Source organism: Melospiza melodia, chromosome 12 (assembly GCF_035770615.1).
Source record: "Melospiza melodia melodia isolate bMelMel2 chromosome 12, bMelMel2.pri, whole genome shotgun sequence".
NCBI lineage: Eukaryota > Metazoa > Chordata > Aves > Passeriformes > Passerellidae > Melospiza > Melospiza melodia.
This window is the reverse complement of record NC_086205.1, coordinates 9138958-9165770: the sequence shown is the minus strand read 5'-3', so window position 1 is coordinate 9165770 and position 26813 is coordinate 9138958. Positions and strand designations below refer to the sequence as shown.

Here is a 26813-nt window from a genome sequence, read left to right as displayed (position 1 = left end):
TATTCTAACTGTTTCAAAACAAAATGGTTTCAGGATAAAGCAGCCAAGCCTGAGTCCACTAAATGCAGAAGAATGTATATGATGAAGTGGCTTTACTTCATTATTTTCTTGAAGCTTGGAGCTTTTTTGTTCACACAAACTGAATCTCCCAACTAGCCACAGATTTGCTTGCAATGAGGTAAAGAAGTGAGAACTGTAAAAGCTTCTTTAAGCACTACTTTTACCTGCAGTTTATAATAATTTATAACCCATTCATCAGAGACCCATGGAAGAAGAGAAGGATTTTCCTCCTCTTCACTGCTCTGCTGCATGGCTCTTTCTTTAAATGGGAAACCTCTTTCTTCTCCCAAATGCTGCTCCATTTCAGGAGCAGGAACACTGGCACGCACATCCCACCAGCCAGAACAAACTTTTGTCCTTAACTGCTCGGCACAGAACACATTAACCTGGAGCTTGGGGTTCTTCAGTTGTCCTCTACTCTGTCTTGCTACACAGGAAAAGCTGCAGATGATTTTCAGCCTTCAGTATTTCTATTAACACCAGTATTCAGAGTTTGAACAGCTCTTAACCTTTGGAGAGCCAGCCTGATCACCAGCCCCTGCTCTCCCTCCTGTCCTCCTCAGACAGTGCACATCTTTGTGTCTGCTCCTGAGTGATGCTGGAGCTCAGGGGGGCCAGGGAGTTCCTGGGGCTCCTGAGGGCTGGGGATGGTGAGCATCAGCCCTGGCCACTCTGTCCCACAGCAGGACAATGCAGGGGATCTGAGGTGGTGGCAGAGGGGAAGCTGGGCAGAGCTGGACACTCACTTTGGGGGCACAGTTCACTCTTTAAATAAAACACAGCCCCTCTCCCAGCTTCCTCCTGCCCTTTCCTCAGCAGAGCACCAAGAGCAAAGCCCAGACCCAGTGCATGTGTGGGGGAGGGAGCACCAGGCCCCAGCTCAGGGGTCACACAAACCCCCACTTCTGCTTCTGCCATCTGCTCTCACCCTGCCCTGCCCTGCCCGGGGTTCTCCAGCCAGGAGCCAGCTCTGCTCAGGAGTTGTCCCTTGCTGGATCCCAGCAGAGGGGAAGTCCCTGCCGGTCTCTCACAGCACCATATTCATACAAACAATGCAAAGCTGGAACAGACATAGAGGTGCCAACTGCAGCCACTTGACTTCTATAATAGGACTCCACATCAGTTTGCTGGAGGCCACTTCTCACAATCAGGTTTATTGCTCCCTAATCTCCTCAGGATATGCAGGCACTCCCGGCTGCCAGCACTGGGAGGAATAAGAGAAATGACTCAAACTTCATAAAAAGTTCCACAAATGAAGATGTTCTTTCAAAGGACACTGACTCTTCACTGTAACAATGCATCTCCTTCCTTTATAGTACAAGGGAATGATGAAATTGTAATTTTGTTTTCTTGGAAGGTGAAGAGAAGTCCCCAAGTAGAGCACAAGAGCACTGGGCCATTTTCCTCCCCTTCTGCATTTCACACATCCCGACATGGCACACAGCCTGGGCTGCCCATGCTGGAACACAACTCACCCCCTCTGCCCTGGTTCCACCTCCCAAAAGCCCCAGCAACTCCTCTGCCAGGCACTCCCAGAGGCAGCAGTGCTTGGTACCAGCTCACACAGGTCAGGACCACAGAGGATGCATTGGTTTCCTGATCCACACCCACCACACAAGGCAGAAGGTCAGACTCCTATAGGGAAACCCGGGGAATTCTGCTGGCCTTGGAAGGAGGGAGCCAGTTCAGACCTTCCCTGTAACTCTGACTCACTCACTCCTGCTCAGCCCAAGCCAAAGTAGGAGCAAGCACTGCTCAGGGAGAGCTGCTTTTCACATTCTGCCTCAGGAATAGAAATACAGTTTCTGAACTTTGTCTTCTTCCTTCTCATCTAAGAAATGAGCTGTTAATGACACAGAGAGAAAAAACCAAGCAGCAACTAGTCCTTGAGGATTTTGTTCCCTAAAACAACCTTACAAATTAATACTCTGGCATGGGTATAACCAGATGCAAACCACTATGGGGACAAGAAGAAGTTAATTACAACTTTTTGTGAAAAAAATTTAAGAAAGTGGTATGATGGGAAATTCTGTGGAAATTCCTTGGAAATAAACAGTTTCTTATTACAAAAAATTAGCCTTAAATGCTGCTTGCCTAGCAGAACACACTTCAACAGGGATGTGCATTTTCAGAGAGGACAACTAAGAAAGGAAACGACAAATACTCTAGTAAACCTTTTGGCTTTGTTACAATAATTAACAGATAAACTTTTTTTCTTTCTGTGCTCAAGAGAAAGGTGAGATTAAAGGCCATTTTTAAATACCACTCTGTAGCATTCTGTAATTTACCCTAACTAAAATCTGTCTATCCACTCTATCACTTTTTGCCAGCCATACAATTTATTTACAGACAGACAAAAATAGTGACATCTGTGTTATAAATAAACCAGACAGAACTACAGCCTCATTGTAGCTACACAAACAAAGCACAGACTAAACCTCTGCCATCCCAGCCTGTCTCCCAGGGATGTGCCAGTCCCAGCAGAAAACTCCATGGAAGGAAGCAGTATCACACAAAGTGCTCAAATTCTTTCTGCTCCTTCCTCCTTGTCCCAGGCTCCAACAGGGTCCTAGATAATATATTTACCAGTTTCTTGCTTTATTTCCAAATGGGATAGTGTAATCCTCTTTTCTAGGGTACAGTGACTCAGCCTGGCTTCTCGCAGTCCACAATGCTGACTTCATGTCTCCTTTCATTTTTCATAGTTCCTGCCTTCCTCAAGTCTGATGGTACCTGGACACAAGCCATCCTCAAAGCTCATCAGCTCTCCAGCACTGCTTTGCATCTCTTGCCCAAAACTTTCTCTTCCTTTCCCTCCCCAAAGCCCTTTCCCATCAAGGAACCTTCCTGCTGCCTCTTTCTTACCTATTTCCAAGGACAGCAAGAACGAAGGCTCCAAACATCACAGAGCTATGAGAAAATGCATTTCTGGAGAGAATATTTTCTTCTAGGAAACAAACTCACCAGCAGAAACAAAATCCAATCACAGCAAAACAAAAATTAAAACAAACTCTACCTAAGCAACTCAGAAACTCAAAAGGATTTAGGTGGGAGTAGACACAGTGCTAATTGTAAGGGTGGATCGAGTTCCTCATGGCCTTACCCAGTGGAGCTTTGCAGAGGCATCACACACCTCCACTGCCCAGTGTGCCCAGAGATCTTGGACATGGCCCTCAGGAGCAGCTCAGGCTGAGAACCCCCTGGCTGAGCAAGAACAGGGCTGGTGGAGGGGACAGGGCTGAGCACACTGAGCCTGCAGTGAGGGCTGGTTACAGATAAGGCCAGTGATGTCCTGGACTGACCTAGGAGTAAGGCCAGGAAGTTTTTATCTCTGTCTGACGCTAGCAAGGCTGCATCTGTGCTCCTGGGACCAGTTTTGGGCCTTCACTTCAAACAAGTGATGGTAAGAGACCAGCCAGAGACGTGAAGGAGGGAAATCAGAAAGCTGTGATCAGGATCAGGCAGCAGGAGACACTGAGGGTTGGCCTGGCTACCTGGGGAAGGGAAGCCAGGGGCTGGGCTAAACACAGCCTGCAGCTCTTGGAAATGAGTTACAGTGGCAATGGAACCCAACTGCAGCTTGGGAGGGTTAGGCTGCAGGACACTGAGGGAAGTACAGCCCGTGAGAGGTCACCAAGAGGGGCTGGGCAAATCCCTATCCTTGGGGAAAGCCAGTGCTGACGTGACCCAGGGTTAGAAATAGTATTCCTACAAGTGAGATGCTGGATAGAGACCTCCCTTCCTCCCAACACTGCTATGGGAGGCTCTCTGATCCTTCCATAAATAGTTCTGCAAAGGATAAGCACAAGAACTGAAATTTCCAGCTCTTGAGATAGAAGTTAACCAGCACCCTTCTTTCCCTCCTTCCTGGCCAACATCTGAGTGTCCCACAAAGCAAAGAGGTGTTCATTGACCTCTCTTGCTCCCTTATCACCACCTTATCACCTTTCCACCTGCCAGCACTTTTGTTTTCTTCCTCGACCCAATTACCTCTACTCTCAGCACATCCCAAGCCCCAGTACAGCCCCACAAGGCACAAAATTTAACTACACCTCACTGCTGCCACTTGGGAGAGCCCCCATCCCTGCCCTGCACCTCCAGAGCTCCACTGTCCCTCTGGGAACCCATCTCACCCATGTGGAAAGGCGGCAAACAGAGCTGGCTTTGTGCGGGATGACACCAAACTGTGTTATTAATTAAGGCAGCTCACAGACCTGTGGGGCCCAGGACAAGAGGAGGGTGACACACGGTGGGGAGGCAGCAAGAAAAGAAGAAAAAATACCATCTTTTTTGAACACTGCAGCATTTCACTTGCCTCGAACCGGCAGCCCCAGTCATTCCCAACGCATTCAGCACAGAAATTGTTCCTGTTTCTGACCGGGCAGAGGGCTCGTGGACCAAAGGCTCGTCCATTTTCCCAGCTGTTCTACCCGGAGCTCTCATCCCTCCCTGCAAACCCTACCCGGTTATATCCTCAGCGATCAGGCTATGGAGAGGGAATTGAGCTGCGCCGGGGCTCCTGACAGCCTCTCCCAAGTGCTCGGCCCCGCCCAAGCCATTACTGCACATTATTACCTCATGCAATTCTCCCCCGGGGAGTGAAAAACACACGTTCCACAGATTAACCTCCGAGATGTACTTTAACCTGTCAGCAGCGCGCATGAAAACATGTGCCACAATGTGTTTTGGAGCGTTTTAATGCTGTTTCTTAGGAAACAGCTGCACTGCTCCTAATTTCAACTTTTTAACGTCCTCACTGGGTCACTCATTACTTAAATATAGATAAAGCTCAGGATGGGCCAATTTCAGCAAATTGTGAACCCTCTAAATCTGGAGTGACTACAGGTCCATTTGGTGTCCTAGCACATCCAATCTTTTGTCAGTGGTTCCAGAGAGCGAGTACAGCAGCTGGGATTTACCAGAAACACAGCTGTGATAGAGTTTCCACTTCCTTGGCTACACCTCTGTGATCTTCAGGGTTTTTTCCAGACTAAATGATTCTATTATCTCCTTCAGCCACAGCCCAGGGAGGGTAGGAAACAGCACAAAGAAGCACCTTGGGATAGTAAAATCATAAAAACCAAAGCCAGGTAAGCTGGTCTGCAGAGATGTGCACAGTTCACAGCAGACAGCAGAACCTCGTGGTTCTTCCAACATGCAACAACAAACATTCAGAGCAACCACACAAAAAATCCCACAGAAATACTTAAGTCTTACAATACTTCTCTCCATTATTAAATCACTGCCCTTGCTGTTAATTTCCCCCCTTGTTTACAAAGACATTTTAACTCTGCAATCTAAGCCTGGAAGGTTTATTTTTAAACCTGCTGGTATCTAGCTGCAAATAACTTTCTGCAAATAGACACGCCTTGAGGGGACACAGATTGATTCTGTGATCCAATAAAAAAACACAAAAAAAAAAAAGATAAAGAAATGCCAAGTGTCCAAACCTGGGCCTGCTGGAAGGCCTTGAGGCGCCTCTTGAAGCGAGATGGAAGCACAAAGTCACAGCCCTTGGCAAGGAAAGCTAGCTCCCCTCCCAGATCTGGGTCCCTCCGCAGAGAACTCTCCTTGATCATCATCCTGGGCAGCTCCTAAGCAGATGTTGACCTTTCCAGCAGGGCCACTCTGGAGGAGACCACGTCAAGAGCAGCACGTTGCTTTCTTGGGTTTGATTTTTTACAGGCAAGAAATGACAAATGGCTTCAACATATTATGTCTTCTCTCTCTTCACAAGGATAACATCTAGCAATTTTATCTCACTCCTGAAGCCAGAGTTGCCTACTTGAACCAATATTCAAAGTGTCTTTCAGTACCACCAGGATCTTCTGCCTTCTTGTAATACTTTAATTGAGAAACATGATCTACAAGTGAATCTATTTCCCTGCTGGCTACATGACAGACAATCTGTCCTTGGCTTGTAATAGGCCAGGGGTGACATGAGAAAGGAAGCACCCACCACCACTACCACAAGCTCTAAAATTAGATGCCCTGCAGAAGTGGCTAAATATACCCTCTTCCCCAACAGTTCTACTTGTGTGCTCCAGTGCTGAGACCTGAGGGGCACCTCTGGGTCAGTCAGGCTCAGCTAGAGTTAAAGCAGGCCAGCCAAGGGCCCTGCCTGTGGGATGGCAGTGGTTTGAGGTCCCTCCTGCTGAGGTGATGAAGCACAGGAGCAGCATTAGTTCCCATTCTCAACTGAAAGCTGTAATTTTCAAAAAACATCATTTTTTCCTTCTTGCTGGAAAAAGCAAATCATCTAGTTCCTTTATTGCCAAGCAAGCACACAAGGGTGATCTTGGATAATAAGCTCAGTCATTCCCAAGCAGCCCTTAAGAAAACAGTTTCCTAAAGACATCAAAATGCATCATTCTTGTTATTCACTTTCCCCATAGCTCTCATGAGGCCAAGGCAAAGCAATTCTCAGAGGACAATAGTCTACTTTTTCTCTGCACAACCTGGAGCAAGAAGACTTCAAATCCTTGCTCTTTGTCTAGGCTTGTTAGTAGTGTGTTCTCCTTCTCTTATCATAAGAAAGGTGCTGAACAAGGGCCTAAATCCAATTCTTCCCACACAAAAGAGTCCCATGGAGTGCTTCCCCTACCTGACTGTAAAACATGAGCTGCTCTGCCAGGACACTGTCTAAGTTCAGTAGCACAGAAAAACAGCCAATTTCAAGCTAGTAGGGCTTGCTCTCATCAAGGTATTGCATTGGAAATGCACAGATCTCAGTGAGGCTCACAACAGAAAGCTTTTATTGGACATGTGCCTCTGATGTCTTTTCCAGGGGTCCTGTAGTTAACATGAAGTCCAAATGAGTACAAAGCCTAAGAGTGACACAGAGAATGGGGATGAAAAAATAACCTCCAGAAAGGAAAGGGCAGGCAGGAATGTTTGAAGAGGAACTGCCACCAAATAAAGGATACACAGATCCATATGCAACACATTTGGAACAAATGTTAGTTTTTCTTACTCTGACAATTTTTTTTCTAAAGATTAAGGCAACACCTAAAGAGCCCATGAGGCTGCACTGCACTGGGAGTGTGCAGATCTCATGCAGCAGCATGTCAGGAGGTGATTTATTGCAAATCATCTGTGGCAAGTGATGAATTAGCTCATGTTCTGCTTACAGCCTGCAGAGGAAATGAAGCCCAAGGAACCTCTGTGACCTCCAGCTGCATCCAGACCAGCCACAGAGACCTTTACAGATACATGCATTAAAGAGACACACTGATCTGCAGCCACTAGCTCCTCCCTTAAAAAAACAGCACAGATAAATACTTTTCATGCTCAAATTAACAAATCACAAAGGATCTCAGAAGTTTGTGAGGTTTTCACTGCTAACCTGAAAAAAAGCAAGTAATCCAGAGGCAAGGCTCATTGTGCCTGTATTTCAATGTTTTGGAATAGGTTTCTAACATGCTACTTCCTATCCTCAAAACACACAAGGTGGGTATAAATAAAGATATAAATATACAGTACTATGAGTAAATCAACACTAAGAGAATCTTGTTTTAACAGCTTCAAAGTCAACTGGACAAAACCCACAGCAAAAAGTGTGGTCTCAACAGCCAGACCAAGTGCACAAACCACAAACCCAGCAATCCCTCCTTGCTGTAGGTGACCCAGGTTAAAGGTGAGAGATGCCAGACTGCCTGCTAGCTGCCTTTCATTCCGAGATACTTTAGATTCACTTAGATTTGTTTTTATTTCAGTAACTGTTACCCACAGAAAAAAAAAGCCCATAGTTATTCACTGTTTGTGTTGAGAAGTAATGAATAATTGATGTTTGAAAGGAGTGCACAGTGTGTGTATAGCTTAAGTGACAGATATTATCAATGTCTGACCAAAACAATTTTTAACATATATAAGATGAAAGTTGATTTTGCAGAGAGTTTTACATTACATTTTAGGCACCCTTTGAGAATATAGAATTATTTCAGAACAAAGTTAAAGTTACTGTGACATTATAGAAGCCATTTTTTACAATTAATCACCCCATACAAGATCCTTGAAAAGAAAATCATTACATTTGCAAAACAAAGAAGGGCACAAAATTATGAAGGGGCAGAATTACAAGTTGCAAGGTCAACCTTGGCTTTCCATGATTCAGAAACAGTTAACTCCACTCAGAGCCTTCTTAGGGCCCCCTGATTTAAGCACACAACACAGACATTTTGATACAAAAAAGCCAAGTGTGTGGCCTTGAGATGGTGTTTCAGGGCACAGGGAGTTAAGAACCTTCTGGGAGTCCCAGAAACACCCACCCCCATCAGTCAGTCATCCAGGAGAGGCAGGATTAAACAGACACTACCTAGAGCCCACCCAGGGGAAATGTGGGAACAGGGAACAGCTCTGGATGCTTCACTCAAGGCTCTACCAGCTGAGATACAGCATGGTTATAAAGGTGTCTCATCAACCCACAACCCCTCTGCTCCCAGATCCACAGTCCCTGGCCAGAAATGGTTGGATCACCCATGTGACATCAGCCTGAGCTATTCCACTCACTAAGATGGCAGAAAATAAGTTTTAACTTGTATACAAGCACCAAAGTCAGTAAAGAGAAGTTTTCAGAACAATACAACAGGAACTAGAGGCATGGAGGAGAGAGAAATGGGAAGCAGAACTGCTCTTTCTGGCTCACTACAACACAAGTAATCCTTTTGAGGAGATACACAACAGTGGAGGGACAAATACCAAGAGTCTCTTTGTATCAAAGCCTGGCCTTGACCTCTGCTCCCAAAATTATTCATAAACTTTATTCAACAGCTCTTAAAATACAACACATGAGCAGAACATGCAGGAGAGCCCTGCACCACTCACTTGATTCTGAAAACAGAAGGACCACGTTGCTGACAGACTTTTTAGGGTTCTTTCACTAGAGCACCACCCCAAGCATTAGCTGAATTTACTTTGTCAAATCAGCCAACCTGTACAGGTGGCAGACCAAGGACAGAAGTTACAGTCAAAAACATCCACCACTGACTTCTCCAAGGACTTTGCCTATGACATCTTACTCAAAGGCAGCAGTCTTTACCTTCCAACACACCCCAACACTCAGCATTTCTGCAGGTCAGCCCAGAGCATCCCCACAGCCCCATCTCCACCTTCTTCATTGCCCACTGGTTCCAGTTCCCTCAAACCTGCTGGTCAATCCAGCCCTCCTCACTACAGACAAAAATACAGATAATACCGGGGGCTGACTGACCTCTAAAAGGCAACTGCACTGCTCTCACTGAACGACTTTTTTCAAAGCCAACATACTAAAAAATCAGCTTAAGAAAGGCACAGAGAACAGGAAATCCCAAAACAAATAGTTCAGAGGTTTAGAGATAAGCAATGGAAAACTGGATCTCAGAATGGGAAATGTTGGACAGTCTGAAAGTATGCAATGCTTCCTGGCCTGCCCAAAAGAAGTGTGATGCCCTTACTCTGTGCTCTGCAAAACTGATGCACTTCTTGAGTATTCATTTCCTAGCTTCTAAATATTTGGGTTTTGAAGATGAAGAGGCAAGTAATCCTTTTGTTCTGTGTGGAGGATCATAACTGGGTTTATGATAAAGAGGAAGTCTGTTGCTGATATAAATTAGCACAGATTTAACAGATAGGCCAGCTGAGCCAGAAACAGCCTGCACTGAAGGATTCTCCCTCTCCTTTTTCATTGCTTAGCATTTGAGGGATACTAAATCTGTCACAACCTTCACAAACAAAAGGTGTGCTGTGCTGTCATCAGTCTGAGAGCTCTGAGGTTTCTGCATGTGTGCCCAGCTATTTGATAACTGTTTTATGAGCCTTAAGAAAATACAACAAATGCTTTGCATAATTGAGGCACACAGGCAATATCAAGTGAGAATCAACATGCAGCTTCAATTACATCCAGAGTGATCCAGGAATAGGGATGTGTTCCCCAGATGCTACACCTAGCAAGGGACACACCTGTGCCACAAATAACAGCAAACCTCATGGCAGGTGCAGAGCCAGCAGCCCAGTGCCTTGTGCCCACCGCTGAGGGGACCAGCTCTGCTCCCCAAAACACCTCTTCTCTCCCAGGGTCTGCTTCTGGGCACCTGCACAAGGCAGGAGCTGTGGGACTGCACAGAGGAGCCCATGTGCATAGAAGGCAGGCTGGGAGCAAACTAACTCACAGCTAGGTGGGATCAGGGGAGCACAACCTGCCAAGGCACCACACTGAGGAGCCACTTGGCAGTATAAATGCATCCCATTGTCAAGCATTACATAAAATCTGCCACAAAGCCAGTGCCACACTTCAGCAAACACATTTTTGTTTGAACTCACGAGTCAGAAAATTTTGCAAAATAATGTACAAGGCAAGATTACAAGGGATTACTTTAGAGATTTTGGAGCTGTTTAATTCTACACTCTCTGAGGAAAAAGATTCTTCCCCTTGCTGGAAATATCAGAATTCCATTATCTGTAAGCAAAGTTCCCCAGAGCAACAACAGAAACTCTTGGAGATTCTGGTCTAAAAGGATTTCAGTGCCATCATGTAGGGTAAGACACAACCCATGCACTCTTTTCCAGAGCTGCATCAAATTTTGGGCTAAAGTGGCCAGTTCTGAAAACATGCACATTTAGCTCCAACTAAAGAAGAAGCTGTGAAAGTTCATTTACAACCTGGGCACTTTTTAGTGCCTATGTGGAAGGGGGAAATTGAAGTCCTCTCTAGAGTTACTGCCTACTTGGAAGTATGGCAACGAGTTTTCTTGAGATTTGGCAGTTGTTACCAAACAAAAAGCATTGAGTGCTCACCACACAGCCCTGGCTTCTCTCCAAAGCAGGCTCCCACCAAGACTCTTTTTTCTGGGAAAGCCTGCTTCTCACCTGAGATACAAGCAATGCAGACTCCACATGATTCCATGCACTGGGGACAGGGAAAGCAAAACTAAATCCTCTGAGATTCTGGCCTTTCTCCCATGGAGGACTGGTCTCTTTAGGAACCAGTGATGAGGAGGACAAGAAAGGCTGCTCAGAGATGGGAAAGGGAGAGGTGGAAGAATCAGTTCTCACTGAACTGCTGAGAGGCAGTCCAATACTTGGTTCCAGAAATAAAGTAATTATTTATACTTATTAAAGTAATTATTACTACACCCTATTAAAAGGGACCCATTTAAACCACAAGCAAACAGTCTACAGGAGCACCTGCAGGAAAGGATCAAGCTCAAAGGTGAAACTCCAGGTCAGGACTATTTTATTTTCTCATGGGTTTCAGTTTCCTTTTTTTGTTTGTATTTAAATAAAGGCTACATTTCTGCCAGGTTGAACACATTATTCCACACTGCAGCATTCAAAGCACAATGCATCACTTAGATATAATTCCCCACACTCCCCCACATTTTCCCATGTTTGTTTTCCTCACTATCCCATCAAAAGTTTTGTTCTCTTACCTTTATTACTTCTGGGGCCTGCTGAATGGAAGCTGGAACAGAGTCTCTGGAGGTAGCCCCAGCATGGCTTTTTTGCCCTGAAAGCAGGGACTGTGAAGGAGTTGCTAAAGTTTCCTGGAGAATTTGCATCACTTCCCTCTCCTTAGACAAACTTCCCTTGCCAGTCTGGAATTCCACCAGCTCCTGGGCAAAGTCCTCAATGCTTCCCAGGATACGCAGTAGAAGGGCTTTGTCATCCTCTTCCATTTTATGACCATTGGTTTCCATGATTTTTGACAGAGAAGAAGGGGGATCAGCAGGTTTACTTTTGGGCTCCAGAGGCAGAGGTGGAGCCTGCCTACCCTGCCTGCCAGACACCTGCAGTGAGGCAGGCTCGCCCTCCTTCCGACAGGGTTCCCTCAGAGTATTCTGCATTTTCTGGGAAAAGTTCTCCAAGTCCAGCAGCAGTTTGTCTATCTCCTCCTTGTCCACCCTGCTGCATGTCTGGGCTCCTTTGGGGACAGCAGCTTGGGCACCACCCAGCACAGGCTCTGACACTGGTTTTAAAGGAGCAGTTTGCCCGGGAGCATCTCCCGCCCTGGCCCGCTGTGCTTTAGCATCAGCAGCAGGGTCTGAAGCAGCAGCTCGCTGGTAGCTGTGCTCCAGGCCCTGCCAGCCCCCCTTCTGCTCTGCCTTCCTCCCTGTCCCTGCTGTTCTGTCCCCATCACACTCCTCCTCGATGTACAGTGCCTCGGTGGCAGCTGTGCCATCGCAGGGGCTCGGGGCTGGTGGCTGAGGTAGAGCATCTTTCACAGCTCTGCTCTCTGCAGGGACAGCAGGCAGGGAGCTGGAGCTGAAGCTCACAGAACCTGTCTGGATGGACTGGGAGGTGCTTGTCACCTCACCCTGACCTGGCAGAGCGAGAGGAACTGCACTTGAGGATGGCAGCTGAACGATATCTTCATACCTGGGCGGCTGCTCATCACCAAACACTGGGGGAAAGGGAGTTTGCTGCAAGCCATGGAAACAGTTCATCAGCTCTGCCCAGTCACCGGCCTCCCTCTGCCCTGCTGTCCTCAGCTCAAAGGGCAGCTTTTTCAGGTAGGAGGAAAATCTTGTCATCAGATTCATGTATATCCTCTCTGAATTAGCCAGGGGATCATTGCTGCTCCCTCCACCAACGACATCTGCAGATTTCTTCTTGATGCAGTGCTTGATTATGTCCGTGCACTTTTTCAGATCCTCTGAGCACTTGAGCAGGATGTCCAGGCACACCTTAATATCCCCACCAGAAGAACCATCTAGCTTGTGCTTTTCTAAAATCTGGGTAATGATGTTTTCTTCTGGGAAGGAATGAGGGCAGAAGGGAACCACAGGACTCATGGTGACTTCTGGAGCATCGCTGCTCTCCTGCCATTTCTCCACAGGTGAGTGGCTCTGCAAAAAGCCACATGGAGGGCAGTTCTCATCATTGTTGAAGTGCCCATAAATCAAGTCAAAATCAAAGGATCGTCTGCTGAAAGATTCTGACCGAACCTTCCTTCCCTTTCTGTAGGCCACATGACTGGAAGAGTTTTTGAGCTTTTCAAAGGAGAATTCCTTTATTTTACCACTGGCAAGGTTTATTGCCTCACCAGTAATGTCTTTTAAACTGCTGGAAGCTTGCACTGAAAAGCCTTTCTTGATTCTTGGATTATTTGGGAGGATTTGGTGATAGTCCTCATTTCCAGCCAAGGCAAGACCATTTTCAGGACCAGGAATTTTATGGTCCAGGTTGGCATCCTGGACACTGAGCTCTGCACAGACACTGTGGTGAGCTACCATGCAGGTGAGTCCCTGTCTGAGGAGCTGGCAGGAGCCTGTGCAGTAGTGCACAGTGTGCTGGGAGTGCTGCTCCACCAGCACACTGCTGTAGCAGTTCACTGAGGTCACCATCAGCCTGTAGCTCGCTGCCATAGCACACACCACGCTGGGAAGTGAGGCTGCAAAACTCACCATGAACTTCACAGGGAAAAGCTCACTTTTCACAGCCACACCAGACTGGATGAAAACATTCAAATGTCAATTGGAAACATCCAAACTGTGTGAGGAGCTACTGCCTTGGAAAGCCCTGGAGAAGTCTGGAGTGGTTTCAGCAGTGTTACAACAACTAGTGCAACTTGCATATGGTTTAGCTTAAGGCACCTCGATGCTCACATTCCATGCTCAGCAGAGGTGCAGCACGAGCTGCTCCATTTCCAATGGTCCAGGGAGCTTCTCCAGCAGAGGCCATAAAATCCAGTCAGTTTTAAGGCAGAAGTGACAAGTCAGCAATTTCTGTTCGACCCTTTTTCTCTCTTTTTGGGTGGGTCAGTAAAAGGTCAATAATCCAGTAGCATGTGCAGAGAAAAAATCCACAGTGTACTTGGGAGATTCCTCTCTCACACTGGTGACACAGGTCCCTGCAACAGAAATAAAGGTGACAGTCATTATGATTGCCATGTACTGTGCAGCCTTGTCTACTACCAAACATCTGGCAGCAGACAGAACAACCAGCACACAGGCCTGCACAGAACAGAGTAGGCTGATAGTCTTCTTTCACTCAGATCTACCATATAAGAGCAGGGCTGAGGAGCTGGCCTATATTTATACACAGGCTGTCTGTGTGCTGCCATTTTAACAGCTCTATTTTAGCCACTCATTAATTTTTTTCAGACTTGCTTTTTTTCCTCTCCAGACCGAGCAAAACATTACCTTTAATTCTAATGGAGCAAAACATTTTGATCCTGTTGTGAATTTCTGCCTTTTGTTTTCCAAGGCTCTAAAGATAAGGCAAAGGGCAGTAGAGAAAAGCACTTTCAGGATTTCCAAGCTCTCTGGATTATAAAAAGCTGCAAAAAGCCTGCAGCAAAGTAGCTGAATGCCTCTAAGAATGCAGTTTTTAGTAAAGGCCACATTGGCTTCCATTAGCCTTTCACCAAGGTCTCTGGGACCCTAGCAATATATTTTAAGGAGGAATAACTGTTGCTCTTACAACCCATAAATAGCAGCATATTTCATGCAGTAAGTCCACTGCTGTAGACATTGAGGATAGTAACATTTGTATAAAGGTTAAGCCTGTGAAAACTAGGAATTGAGTGTTTTACACTTGTCACAGTCATTTCCAGCTGCATTTCCTATCATCATGGTCAGAAGTGCACCATAAAAGAGCTCAAAAGCTGTTTAACTTTGTTATGAAAAAAAGCAAATCTCAGATTTAAGGGTCTTGAATTTTAGACATTGCCTCATCTTTCTTTAATACGTGAACAATCAAATGAAAACACCCCAGTGAAATTCTGAGCACCCTCTATTCCCGTACAAACAGAAATCTATTTAATAAAACATTATTATATCACCCAGCTAAATCACTCCACAGCACAGGTTTATTTTGGTTTCTTCAAAGGCAAATATCCAGCACTGCAAAAGGCCAGGCCTGCTCCTGATGAAAGCACTGCCCTCCCCACAGTTCCATCCCATAGCTTAGCTCAAAGCCTGGACAAACACAGCCCACACAAGCCAAGTCCCCTAAGAGTCTGCTGCTGTTGTAATTACCCACTGGGGAGAGCACAAGTCTAAATGCTCACATTTTACACATTTTAAAGCCTTCATTTAAAATTGAGAAGCACTGATTCAGGAGCATTCAATGGAATTTGTGATGTGCCACGTCTGCTCACTGCAGTTATGTGGAGGGGCACAGGTAAAGAACCCTTCCCACTCGGTTCTTTGGATTATATAAGGCATTGAAAACATTGCATTCAGGACAAAGAGCCGACTGCCATGCTGGGCTCTGTAACAGGCTGCCACCTGCCCAGCCCAGCTGCAGGCCAAGCAGCTCCTCCTGTCCCAGCCTGCCCCCTCCACACCCACTGGCACTGCCCCAAAGCCCCTCAGGCACGGGAGGGCCCTCCCGAGGGATGGGCAGAGGTATGAGGTGTGCCCCTTGCCAGGGAACAGCAGGGGTACAAAGTGTGTCCCTTGCCAGGGAACAGCAGTGCTGCCAGCTGTGCCCCTTCCCAGGGAACAGCAGTGCTGCCAGCTGTGCCCCTTCCCAGGGAACAGCAGTGCTGCCAGCTGTGCCCCTTCCCAGGGAACAGCAGTGGTGCCAGCTGTGCCCCATCCCAGGGAACAGCAGTGCTGCCAGCTGTGCCCCTTCCCAGGGAACAGCACTGGTGCCAGCTGTGCCCCTTCCCAGGGAACAGCAGTGGTGCCAGCTGTGCCCCCTTCCCAGGGAACAGCACTGGTGCCAGCTGTGCCCCTTCCCAGGGAACAGCACTGGTGCCAGCTGTGCCCCTTGCCAGGGATGAGCCACGGTACCAGGTGTGCCCAGGCACTGCAGTGAGTCAAGGTGCTGCTGGAGAAAGGACGTGCACAGAACCCTTTTCACACCCTGAGGTGCTCACAGCATCACTCACAAAGCCAGGGCACTTCACACCCTGCACTCACTCCTGTGCTGAGCCCTCTGCTGAATCACAGCCACAGTTTACCAAGGGCTGTGGGCTCCCCAATGCCTTCATGGGCTCTGTCAGGAAACCCATGCCAGGCCTCCAAAAAGTCCACTGATCCATGGACTCCCTTCAACACATCAGGGTAAGAGGTCTGCTGCTTTTCCTTTGCTCAGCCTCCCTCAACTTCAGACAGGCCTTGTGGCATTTCCTGAAATGTCTGCTATATAATATTTAGAGAAAGGAGAGGCCTTCAGGACAGCAAGTTTGATGAAGAATTAATATTGCTTCTCAAAAAGCACAGGACATCCCGAGGGCTCCTTCCTCCCTCTGTGTCACACACAGCAAGGACAGACTGGTCTTTTAGCAGCAAAGAACAGTTTGGGTTTATACCTAATTTGGGCAATAATTACATCTTGATTAAGTTATTTCTTAATTAGAGTAATAATGGATTACTCACTGTCTCCTCCCCTGTCACTCCAGGGTAGTTTCCTCCCACCACTGACTAAGCTGGTTTCTCTAATTCTTTAAGCCACCTTCAAGCAATGAAGTTTTTATGTCTGTAAGGTTATTCCTCCAAGGAAAAGGTCTCCTAGATTACCAACATAAATGGACTCTCTTTTTTTTTTTTTTGCTCAACCCTGTATTGCCAGCTGTGCCCAATAACAATTTTAGGTGTTTATGCAATGATTGCTGCAGTCTCTAATTCCTTTCCAGTTTGCCTGTATTCCTCTGGTACTATCACACACCAACACAATGCAAACATAAATCTGCCAGGCCAACACAAGGATTGCTGCCTCCTGCCTCTGCTGTCAGCACCTTTTACTGCTGCATCTGAGGAGGAAGTAATCAAACAATCAATACAAAACCCCAATATCCTCTTTCCTACCACACTAACCAACGTAGTTTCAGTAATTATTTACTAATTGCTTTATTATTACTGTCTGCAGAAACATGCTCAGCTTATTCAAGGGCTGGAGCAGCACAAATCCTTACAGATACAGAGCAGAAATTTCTCTCCTTCCCCACTGCCTTGCCCAAGGTAGGACATGCTCAGCTTGCAGCTTTACTTGAATGTGATCCCCTGAACATGATCCAGCATGCAAACCCAGGCAGGACAAAGCCTGAGAGAGGAGCATCCCTGTTCTCAGATCTGGGAACACAGCCTCAAGCTGAGCTTCAGTTGTGACTAAAACCTACTATTTATAAGCAGAATGAAAAGCCCAAAAGCATCAAGAAACTTTCCTACTTGGCTCTTTCCAGACTGCAACTTCATTCCAGTTTGACTCTAGAGCAGCCCCCAGCTCAGAACCACTGCAGAAATTCTGTAACTAGGATTGCTGCCATGAAACCAGCCCAGCCCTGGGACACAGGACTGGCTCCACAACACAAACTGTGAATGAATAGTGCTTCTTGTGCGACTGCAGAATAATGCTTTATGTCTGTCCTATCTCTGCAAGATGACATGAATTACTTTCCAAAGGAAAAAATTATTGCAGATACTAATTATATAAAAGGTTATTCCACAAGACACACAAGAAATTCTATTCATGCAAAGATTATGCAGAAGTTAAAGAATTCAACAATGACAAGCTGTTCAGATTGGGACTGTCAGCCAGCACTTGCAAACTGAAGTCTAGAAAGCTACAGGACAGGGCTCTAATGCCTCTCAAAGCCTCTAACTCACCAAAACCCTTATCTGCAGCACTGGCAACAGGAGCTAGAAGCCACCATTACACAGTACTGATTCAGCCAGCCTTCCTGCACCAGGACATGGCCTGGGCATCACTGTGGAACTGCTTGTTTCCAGTGGAAGGTGTGGTAGGACCAACCCTCCAGTTTGGTATTCTTGCAAAAGAAAACAAAGACAGAACAACTGCTTTGTCATTTGGACAGTCACCAGTACAGCCTCAGGTGTATCACCATGCCTGTGTAATCAGGTGTCAGGTCTTACCCCCTTAGAAGGGCTTGTACCAAAAAGCAGCATTTAACTGTATCCTCTTATTTAGAAATGATTGGGTTTTGTTCAGAACTTACTGAGCAAAGCAGATTTGGGAGCAAGCTATATGGACTATAGAAGAAAAAAAAAGCAGACAAACAACAAAGTAATGTTTCTTTCCAAGAAATTTTTGTAACAAATCCAGTTCTGATGAATTAAGTGGAAATTTTACAACCAGACACTTAATGAATTATTTTGGATCACAAAGGAACTGATTAACAACTCACACAACTATTCAATCAATTCAACTAATCACTTGCACAACTTTTTGCTTCTCAAAAAAGAACAGGGAATTAAAATGAGTAACTTTTCTTGCTATGCTGAAGAAGTTCAGAAGAAAAAAAATCTGAGTTGTTCCTTTGTCCTGTATTTCTTATATAGTTACTGTTTATAATATTTTGATGTGCTTAGTGGCAACAGAACTATTTTGTATGTAGGACTTGGGTGGGAAGTGCAGTTTTTCAGCCCTCAGGACCAGCAGAAATTTGATGCACATGCACACATTTCAGGGACAGGAAAAGAAACCACTCACAATTGCACCTGCACAGTTTGGGGATTACAGGGGCTTACACCGCTGACACTGGCCCTGCAACCTGAACCTTTAGAATCTTTATTTCTGAAAGGTTTTAGCTCCAAGCTATTTCATGTTTTTGAAACTGCAACAAACTGTGATGGCTACAAATCCCAGCTTGCCTTATAACCCTGGTTAGAGGACCTACTCAAATAAGCACTTCTATTTGAACTAGAGGACACTTCCTCACATTCTCACAAGTGCTTCAGTATTTAATTATACACATTCTAGAAAAAAGGTCATCATTTCCCATTGAAGTATGTTCAACATCAGGTTCCACAAACAGCTATCCCACTTTCTTATGCTAAATTAAAAGAGCTTTCAGGAAGACAAATTTCCTTGCCTACAAGTACTAACACAGTACAATCAAATCACCTCTCAGCATTTTCCAGGAGTGCCAGAGAGTCTGAGAGATATCCTCAGTCATTGCTATAAATCTTTGTCTGAGTTCTGTCTGTAACTTGCCATTGTTCTCACAAAACCATGGCAGAGGTGGGATTCATCTCACCTACACAGCCATGAAGTGTTTGGTGCTGTCTGTAGGCATTGCAGATAGGGAGGCACCTCAAAAACAAAGATCACCCCACTGAGTTTAACAATCTAGTTTTGAGATGAGTTGCATTAGATGAATCCCATCCTTCAGGATTACACAAGAACACAGGAAAAACTGCTTCTGTCTCCAACAGAGGTTAAATGGCAATGCTCAAGGGGCAGTATTAGACATACTGTATTTCCTGGGAGTATTCTCCTGGCCTCCAACTCTCCCAGTTCATGAGAACTCTGAAGCTGGATGTGGTCTGTGTGTCCTTACTAACCTTTGAAGGACTTCTCTCCTATTTCTTCCATGAGCACCCCTGAATTCAACAAAAATTTTTTGCATCTTGAGCATCTTTTGACAAGACTTGCTACCATCCACCACCCCTTTCCACCCTCACTCACCAGCTTCAGTATGCCAAGATCTTTTACTGAGACACTGCACAAACACTACAATTCCATGCACACTGTCCACAGCATTCCCAAATTTACAGAACTCCCTGTCACCCCTCTGCCTTCTCTTTCCCTTCTCTCTGCTTACTCAGTTCTCCCAGTGCAGAAGCCACTTTGCACCTCTAAGCATTCCCACTGTCCCTCTCATAAGTTTTTCTGGTTCAGTTACACACTTTAGGACACAGGAACCCAGAGTGGACAGAGCATTCAGGAAAGATGAGAACCACAGGTAGAAATTAATTTCTGAGCTGCCTTTCAAAAAAATCAGCATTATCCCTCTATAGTGTTTTCCCCTTTCCAGCCTCACTGCTCTCAGATAATGTATTCCCAAGTGTCTGCTCTCATAACCACCTGGGTTAGCTCACTCTATCCTTCTTCCTACTTGTCTTCCAAGAGGAAATAAAGATACTATTGTCCTTTGTAAAATGCTCAGAGATCTACTGAGAGAACACTCTATTCAAGAGGAAGGTGTTCACTTTTACAGATCAATATTTTCATGTAGCCTCAGAAAAAAAGGTTCAGAGATGGGCAGCAATAATGACCCAGTGGTCTTGAACAGCTATTCTGTGAGGAATGATGGAGCAGGACCAGGGACTTCAGGCTGGAAGAGAGGTGACTTCAGAGAAATAGAAATCTCCAAAGTCATGAATAGCATGGAAAGGGCAGAGAGGGTCTGACTGCTCACCCACTCCTGAGCACAAGAACCAGCTGGTCAGTGCCCCAGGGTAAAAGCAGGGTAAAACAAGCACACACATGCAGCAAACCTGGGAAATGTCTCCTCAAAGGATGCCACGGACCCAGAAAGGTTCTGGGGAGCCAAGGGCCAGGGTTTTATACCTCCTCTGTCAAAAGCCAACACCTTTTTCATGGGTGCCACTTGACACCCTTTAATTGTTGCTATGCTGAGGTGGTAAAATAAACAAGCATATACCCATGGCTGCAGATTTCTGTCCTAATCCCTCCTCTTATCCTTCCTACTTCCAAACATGCATTTTTCAGGCTAAGTTCCAGTTTATTTGGTTACTCTTTTTACAAAAGCTCTTCAGTCATGTGTTTTTCTGTAATATTAACTACAACTCTTTGGAGAGGGGAGAATGTCTGTCCCTAACTCTGGGAGAGTATGTTATTCATTACACAAAAACACTATGGATTTACACCATGGCATGCTGGTTTGCTCCCTCTTCTTCTCCTAGAGATGTCATTTCTATTTGCCTTTTTTTTTTTTTTTTGTTTTTGACTGCTGCTGAGCGAGTTTCACAGAGCCTTATCTGCACTACTTAAAAGATCTCTTTCTTGAATGGCACAGATTCTCATGAGCTCATCACTGCACAGGCACAAGGAGTTGTTTATCCCTTGTGCACATTAGTTTATATCTGCTGGTATCAGGTACCTCCAACCAAGTACTGTGAGAACCTTCTGCAACTGCAGCCAGCTTTTGTTTCTGCTACCCCACTTCTGTGACTTTGAGCAGACACTGTCACTTCATTACTCAGCCTCTCTTCCAGGCCATTTATAACTTGGTTCAACAACACAAGCCTTACCATGGATCCCCCAGGAGTGAAGGGTGATCACTCTTCCCTAGAAAAGCTGACAGTCCCTCCTAGGCTTTAACCAGGTATTCATTACTGAGAAAGCTACACTGCTGCTCCATGGCAGTTCATTTCCCTTAAGGAGCATTAACAAAGTCCTTTGTTAATCTCCCTCTGAAACCCCAGACACAGCAGATTATTTGCTTGTTTGTCTCTCATGCCTTCTTGTCCAAGAGCTCCAGACCATCAAACTTTACCAGCTGTATGTGGACTCCAGCATTCCTGCAGTGACCCATGGAGGTCACTGCAATGGGAACACTTATCAAGGCAGGCTTCCAAGCAGACATGACCTTGAGCCTCACTGTCCGTGGCAGGACCATTAACACTGCTCTGCAGTCACTGTGCATTCTGAGGAGTCAGTTTTTACTCTGAGAAATCTGTTTTGCTAGATTTATCCTAAAGAAAAATAATCCCCCAACACTAAGTTAAATACAATCTCTCCACGTTTACAGCAGCATGTTTACAGTAAGGCAAGCCCACCACTCAAAAATATCTGAGCTAGTATCAATAATAATAGTATTCACTGATTTTTAAAAATAAACCTGGCAGTAGACCATAATCTATTGTTTTAAAATACTGACTTGCAGTCAGTGAATGCAGTATTACTCAGTGTAACTCCTCCAGGTTAAGTGACAGGGTTATCTGATAGTCCAGGGCCTCCATCCCCTTCACAAACAGCAGCACAGAGTCCCTGAACACACCAGAAGCTGCAGGGGAGCCCCAGTGCACAGGCTGTGCACAGCTTGTGCTGGGGGTGTCAGCTGGGAAGGAGAGGAGTTAACAGCACCAGCAAAGATGTCACCCTTTTCAGCTTTTCTGAAATACCTTTCTTCAACTTTCCGTTTGCACACTCTTGGAACTGAAAGTGACCAGACAGGAATTTGTGCCCCATGAGACTGGTTTCCAGTTAGATGAGACAGCAAGAGAGTAAAAGCTCACACGGTTTTTCCACGTAACGCCAGCCCGTTCCACAGAAATACTCTGCCAACTAATTCTTGTTCCAGCCCCATGTCTGTGTAGAGCCACCAATCTTGCTCACTTAGCAGGACCCAAATGCACTCACAAACATGCTGAAGTTTAGCAAGGCACAAAAAAAAAAAGAAAAATCAAAGCCTGAGCTCTGACACACTGACAGAAAATAAGGTGACCAACCAGTAACACACTGGAGGTGAACAAGCTTCAAAAGCACATAATTAGCAAGGCTCAGGGCAGAGGTCAGAAAGCCTGCTTGATTAAGTAATGTGTCTCCTGGTGCTTATAACCGTATATGGAAAGAGATAATTTCATATTAGCAAGATAAATTTATTGTCCCTGGAATGTTAATTCAATATTAAGAGTATCTATTAACTTTACACAAATTGAAGTGATTTTATTTAAGTGTTAAAATAACAAAGGAAGATTCATGTCCAAGACAGCATTCCCTTGGTCATTAACTTCTGCTGACTCTGAGGTTACAATTTACAGATTCCCTGGAACCATTTTTGGAAACTTACTTGGAAGTTAAATTTCTCCTGTAGCAGAGTAGCCATCTGCTAATGGTCTGCAGAATAAATACACTTTTAATTTAATAACAAGTAAAACAAAACAACTGCTTTCATTTATTGCTCATCTATTCAGAGCTCATGCATTTCTCATTGCTTGACATATCCATCTTCTTCAGGTCTTACATGTATCACATTGGAGTCACTTAAACCCTCAGGCATTCAAAATTTTGGGTAAAATTCTCTTTGTCTGAGGTGATGGCCCATTTCTGCAGGGCAGCCTCAGTTCCCAGCTGGAGTACTGCTGTAGCTATTCCATGGGTCAGGAACAAGCACAGTGACACAGAAAAGCTGCAGCTCTGCTGCATTCCCCCCTCTCCTGCGAGGCACAGCCCCAGGAGCTGCCATTGCCAGCAGCCATCCCTTCCACAAGCCCGTTCCTGCCGGCCTCCATCTCACACTGGGAACAGCAGCAGCTGTCGAAATGCAACAAATTACACCAAAAGGTGCAGCGTGTCCTGGCATTCAACAAGTCTGGCACTGCTACAGATCCGTGTGCCTTCGACAAGCCACCCCAGAGGCACAGAGCACTGTGCTCAAAGCAATGCACAGTTTAAGGGATTATAACTTGTCTGTAGCCCATCCTCTACCAAGGAAAACCAAAGGTGTTTTAGCCTGACATCCCAGTAAGAGTGAGGAAATAATTTCTCCTGTGTCTTTATTAACCCAGGGAGATTTACAAAACAACAATGAAGCAAAGAGAATTTCCATTAACTTCTCTCTTTGTCCTGTGTACTTAAATAGAAGCAGATTAAAAAGAAAAGCAATACAAACAGAAAAAAAAAAAACTAAACTGAAAACCAGATAAAGGCAAAGGTTACCTCACTTTAAGTGGACAGCCGTGTTCGCATTTGTGAAGCTGCATATTCATTAAAATGAAGTCATTTTTAACTAGCTTGTGTTTTATATGTATGACCTCAGGTACTGCCTCCTGCACCCTACCCACACACTACTCTGCAGTCAGAATTACTCATTTCTCCATCAGCAGAGTATTTGCATGCTAACCAAATAGTGATTAATTGTTAATATGGTTAATTACTAACATATTTTTCGATAATATTTTTCAGTATTATCCTCATTTTACTCTGCAAAGAGTAAAATCTGTTTCTGGTGCTCAAGCCCTGATTTTCCAAAGTATGTGACATCGGGGAGTGTTTCACGTGGCCAAAGCAAAGCACCTGCTTAGTCACAACTGCCCTGGCAGTTCTAGCTCAGAAATTCCACTAACTAGACCCAGGGACATAAGCAGCAGAGGAAATACAGCAGTGAATTCTGCTGGAAGAATCTTGTTCCATAACACACATGAAAACAGGTCTCTATGACAGCACTCAGCTAGGTTAATTATGGATGAGAAAATTCCCCTCCTCCCGTAGTTCTACTTTGCTGTCCCATTTCTGACAGAATTGGAGCACAGGATCTAAGCTCTAACTAAACCTTCAGGAGAAAGCCTGGTCTTAGGGAAAGAAGAACATGCAGTCACTTAAATCAGTATTGGAAAACATTTACACAATGAGGGCAAAGCAGGCTGTGTCCTGCAGCAGGACATGCCAAGTTCAGAGTTACTTCAAGGCAGGTTTTCTGTGTAATTCAAGGGCAGAGAAGTCCTCTATGGAGAACAGTCCTTGCTAAAAACAAAAAACCACCAGCCAACACTCACCCCACCCATGAAAAAAAAGGGAAAACAAATTCCACCATGCAGCATCATATTTATGCCTCCAGGGCTGGCAGCAATGAGTGTCAGACCGCAGGGCTCCACCACAGAGTTTTGTGAACTGCCTGAGCCACATTATTCATCACCTGCTCCACAGGTTGCAGCTGAAGGAAATGAAATAGATGCTTTACCAGAAAATCTCTGCAGTGTTTGGCAGTCACATATCAGTCAGCTGTAATTTGAGGAGCTTTGCCCACAGCTACCTTTAACATTACACCTCTGTGTAAATTACAACTACAAAATAATATGATGCGACAGTGGTTGCAAAGGTCTAGGTAATGGAAACGGGCCGTGTGCCAGCAGGGAACTTTGACTTTCCTCCTTCATTTTCAGGCAAATATAAATCAGCTGCAACTGATACACAGTATTACCCCTTTCAGATATATAAATACTGGGAAAAAACCCAAACAACCCACCACTGTCTCATGCTTCAGTTTTTCAGAATCCAGCAGACATTAAACACATAATTTTACATAACAAAGACTAACAGTACTGACAATCTCCTCAAAGTTCTCACTAAAATAACCTCCCCCTACACAACCTGAGAGAGCAGACCTGCCAAGCTTGAGAGATTGACAAGAAAAAAACAAGAAAGAAGGTGACTTAAAGAAATGGTTATTCAGTTTTAGGAAGAGTTATTTCCTGAAGCAGGCATCACGCCATGAGCTAAAGCCATGAGACCACCACCAAGAAAAAAGTGCCCTGCCTTGCAGGCAGCACTTCAGCAGCAAACAGCCTGGGGGACCACCTGCCTCTGAATCCCTCCCCAGCACACATTTCTGCAAAGATGGGAGCATAAAGCAGCACACCTCCCAGGGTTTCCCTCTTCAGCAGGAAAAAGAGAGTTAATATAATTAGTCCCAGGCTTAAAAATATTTACATTACTTGAGACCAACGCAGTCTGATGACCTGCAGAGAGAACTACTCCGGCAGGAACACCTCCTTCATAAATCATTCCACTCGTTATTCAAACTCAGTTTCACAAGTTTATGCCCAACCTAATCTCGAATTCATCTGCCCGTGAACCAAGAAGTCTGGTAGCCAAAGCCGTTCCCTTTCTCGCTCATGAAGAAATACATCGGGGGAAAAAAACCCTGAATCCTGCTTTCACGACCACGTATTCATTCACAGCGGCAGTGAAGTTAATGGAAGGTCCAGCTACCCAGGGTACCGGGGCAAGTGGTCACAGAAAAAGAACAGCTTGGGTACTCCTCACCGGAGTTAACCTCCGGCTCTCAACAGCCAACACCTCCGGGCTGGGGACACGCTGTGCTCAGAACCTGCTACGCCGAAGCCCCTGGGGACAACTCTCCGGGGACAGCGCACAGCCCCGACCCGGGACACCACGGAGCCCCGGAGCTTCAATGCGTGAGGGGCGAGCATCGCCTCCCGCGAACGCCCGGCACTGCCGGCCCCCACCGCCCTCAGCACACCCCGCCCGACCCTCCGGGACCGAGCCAGCGCCCACAGCGGGACCCCCGCGCCGGCTCCTCATCCACAGACACAGCCCGGGCCCCCGCCGCCGGGCCCCGCGGGACCGACCCACTGCTCCAGACACGGCGAGCCCCGGCCCCGGGCCCCGCCGCCCTCCTGCCCGCACGTACCCGCCGGGGCAGCGCCCCGTCCCGTCCCATGGCCAGCGCCGCTCCCGCCGCCGGGCGCGCTCCGCCGCCCGCCCCGGCCGCCCCTTCCGCACGGCCGGGCCCGCCCAGCGCCGCGGGCCGGGGGGGCGGGGGGCGGAGGCGGGTCCCGCCTCAGAGAGCCCCCGGCCGCCTCACGGCCCGTCCGCGCCTCGGCCCCGCCTGCCGCTCTCCAGTCACCGCGGACGGCGGGTTTTGTTTTTCCCTCAGGAACGCCACCAACGCCCTTATAGAATCACGGTATCGGCAAGGTTGGAAGAGACCTCCAAGATCATCCAGTCCGACCATGCACTGCCACTGTAACCCCTAAACCACATCAGCCAGCGCCACATCCAGACGCCTCTTGTACACCTCCACGGACCACGACTCCATCACCTACCTGGCAACCTAGTCCAATGCCTGGCCGCTCAAACAGTGAAAATTCTCTTCTAGTAGCTAATCTGAATCTCCCTTGTCTTGCCTTAGGGCCATTTCCTCCTGTCGTCTCACGGCAGGCACGGCAGAGAGCGGCCCCACCTCACTCACTACAGCCTCTTGTCAGTGACTTGTGCAGAGCGATAAGTTCCCCCCTGAGCCTTCTCAAAGCTAAACAAACCCAGCTCCCTCAGGTGTTCCTCATGGGCCATGTTTTCTAGACCCTTCCCAAGCCATGTTGCCCTTCTCTGGATATGCTACAGCTCCTCAATATCCCTTTACAGGTGAAGGGCCCAGAACTGAATGCAGTGCAGCCTCACCAATGCTGAGTACAGGGGAGGAATGACTTCCCTGGTCCTACTGGCTACAGTGCTCTTGATACAGGTCAGGATGCCACCGACCTTCTTGGCCACACTGCTGGCTCATATCCAGCCACCAAGAGTCCCTCCCTGCTGAG

At 46.4% G+C, this 26813-nt stretch overlaps 1 protein-coding gene across 4 annotated transcripts in view; it reads right to left on the bottom strand.

The window, feature by feature from the left end:
• The window catches only part of PPP2R3A (protein phosphatase 2 regulatory subunit B''alpha), a 55012-nt gene that overhangs the window by 26211 nt on the left and 1988 nt on the right, over window positions 1-26813 (bottom strand). For 2 of the 4 annotated variants that reach the window (XM_063166699.1, XM_063166701.1), the window contains exon 2: window positions 11466-13885. In XM_063166699.1, coding sequence (XP_063022769.1) covers window positions 11466-13442 — 1977 coding nt within the window. In that variant the 5' untranslated portion in view covers window positions 13443-13885. Of the gene's footprint in view, window positions 1-5510; window positions 5907-11465; window positions 13886-25906; window positions 25984-26813 lie in introns of those variants that run through there. The other 2 variants (XM_063166700.1, XM_063166702.1) reach the window with 2 other exon arrangements.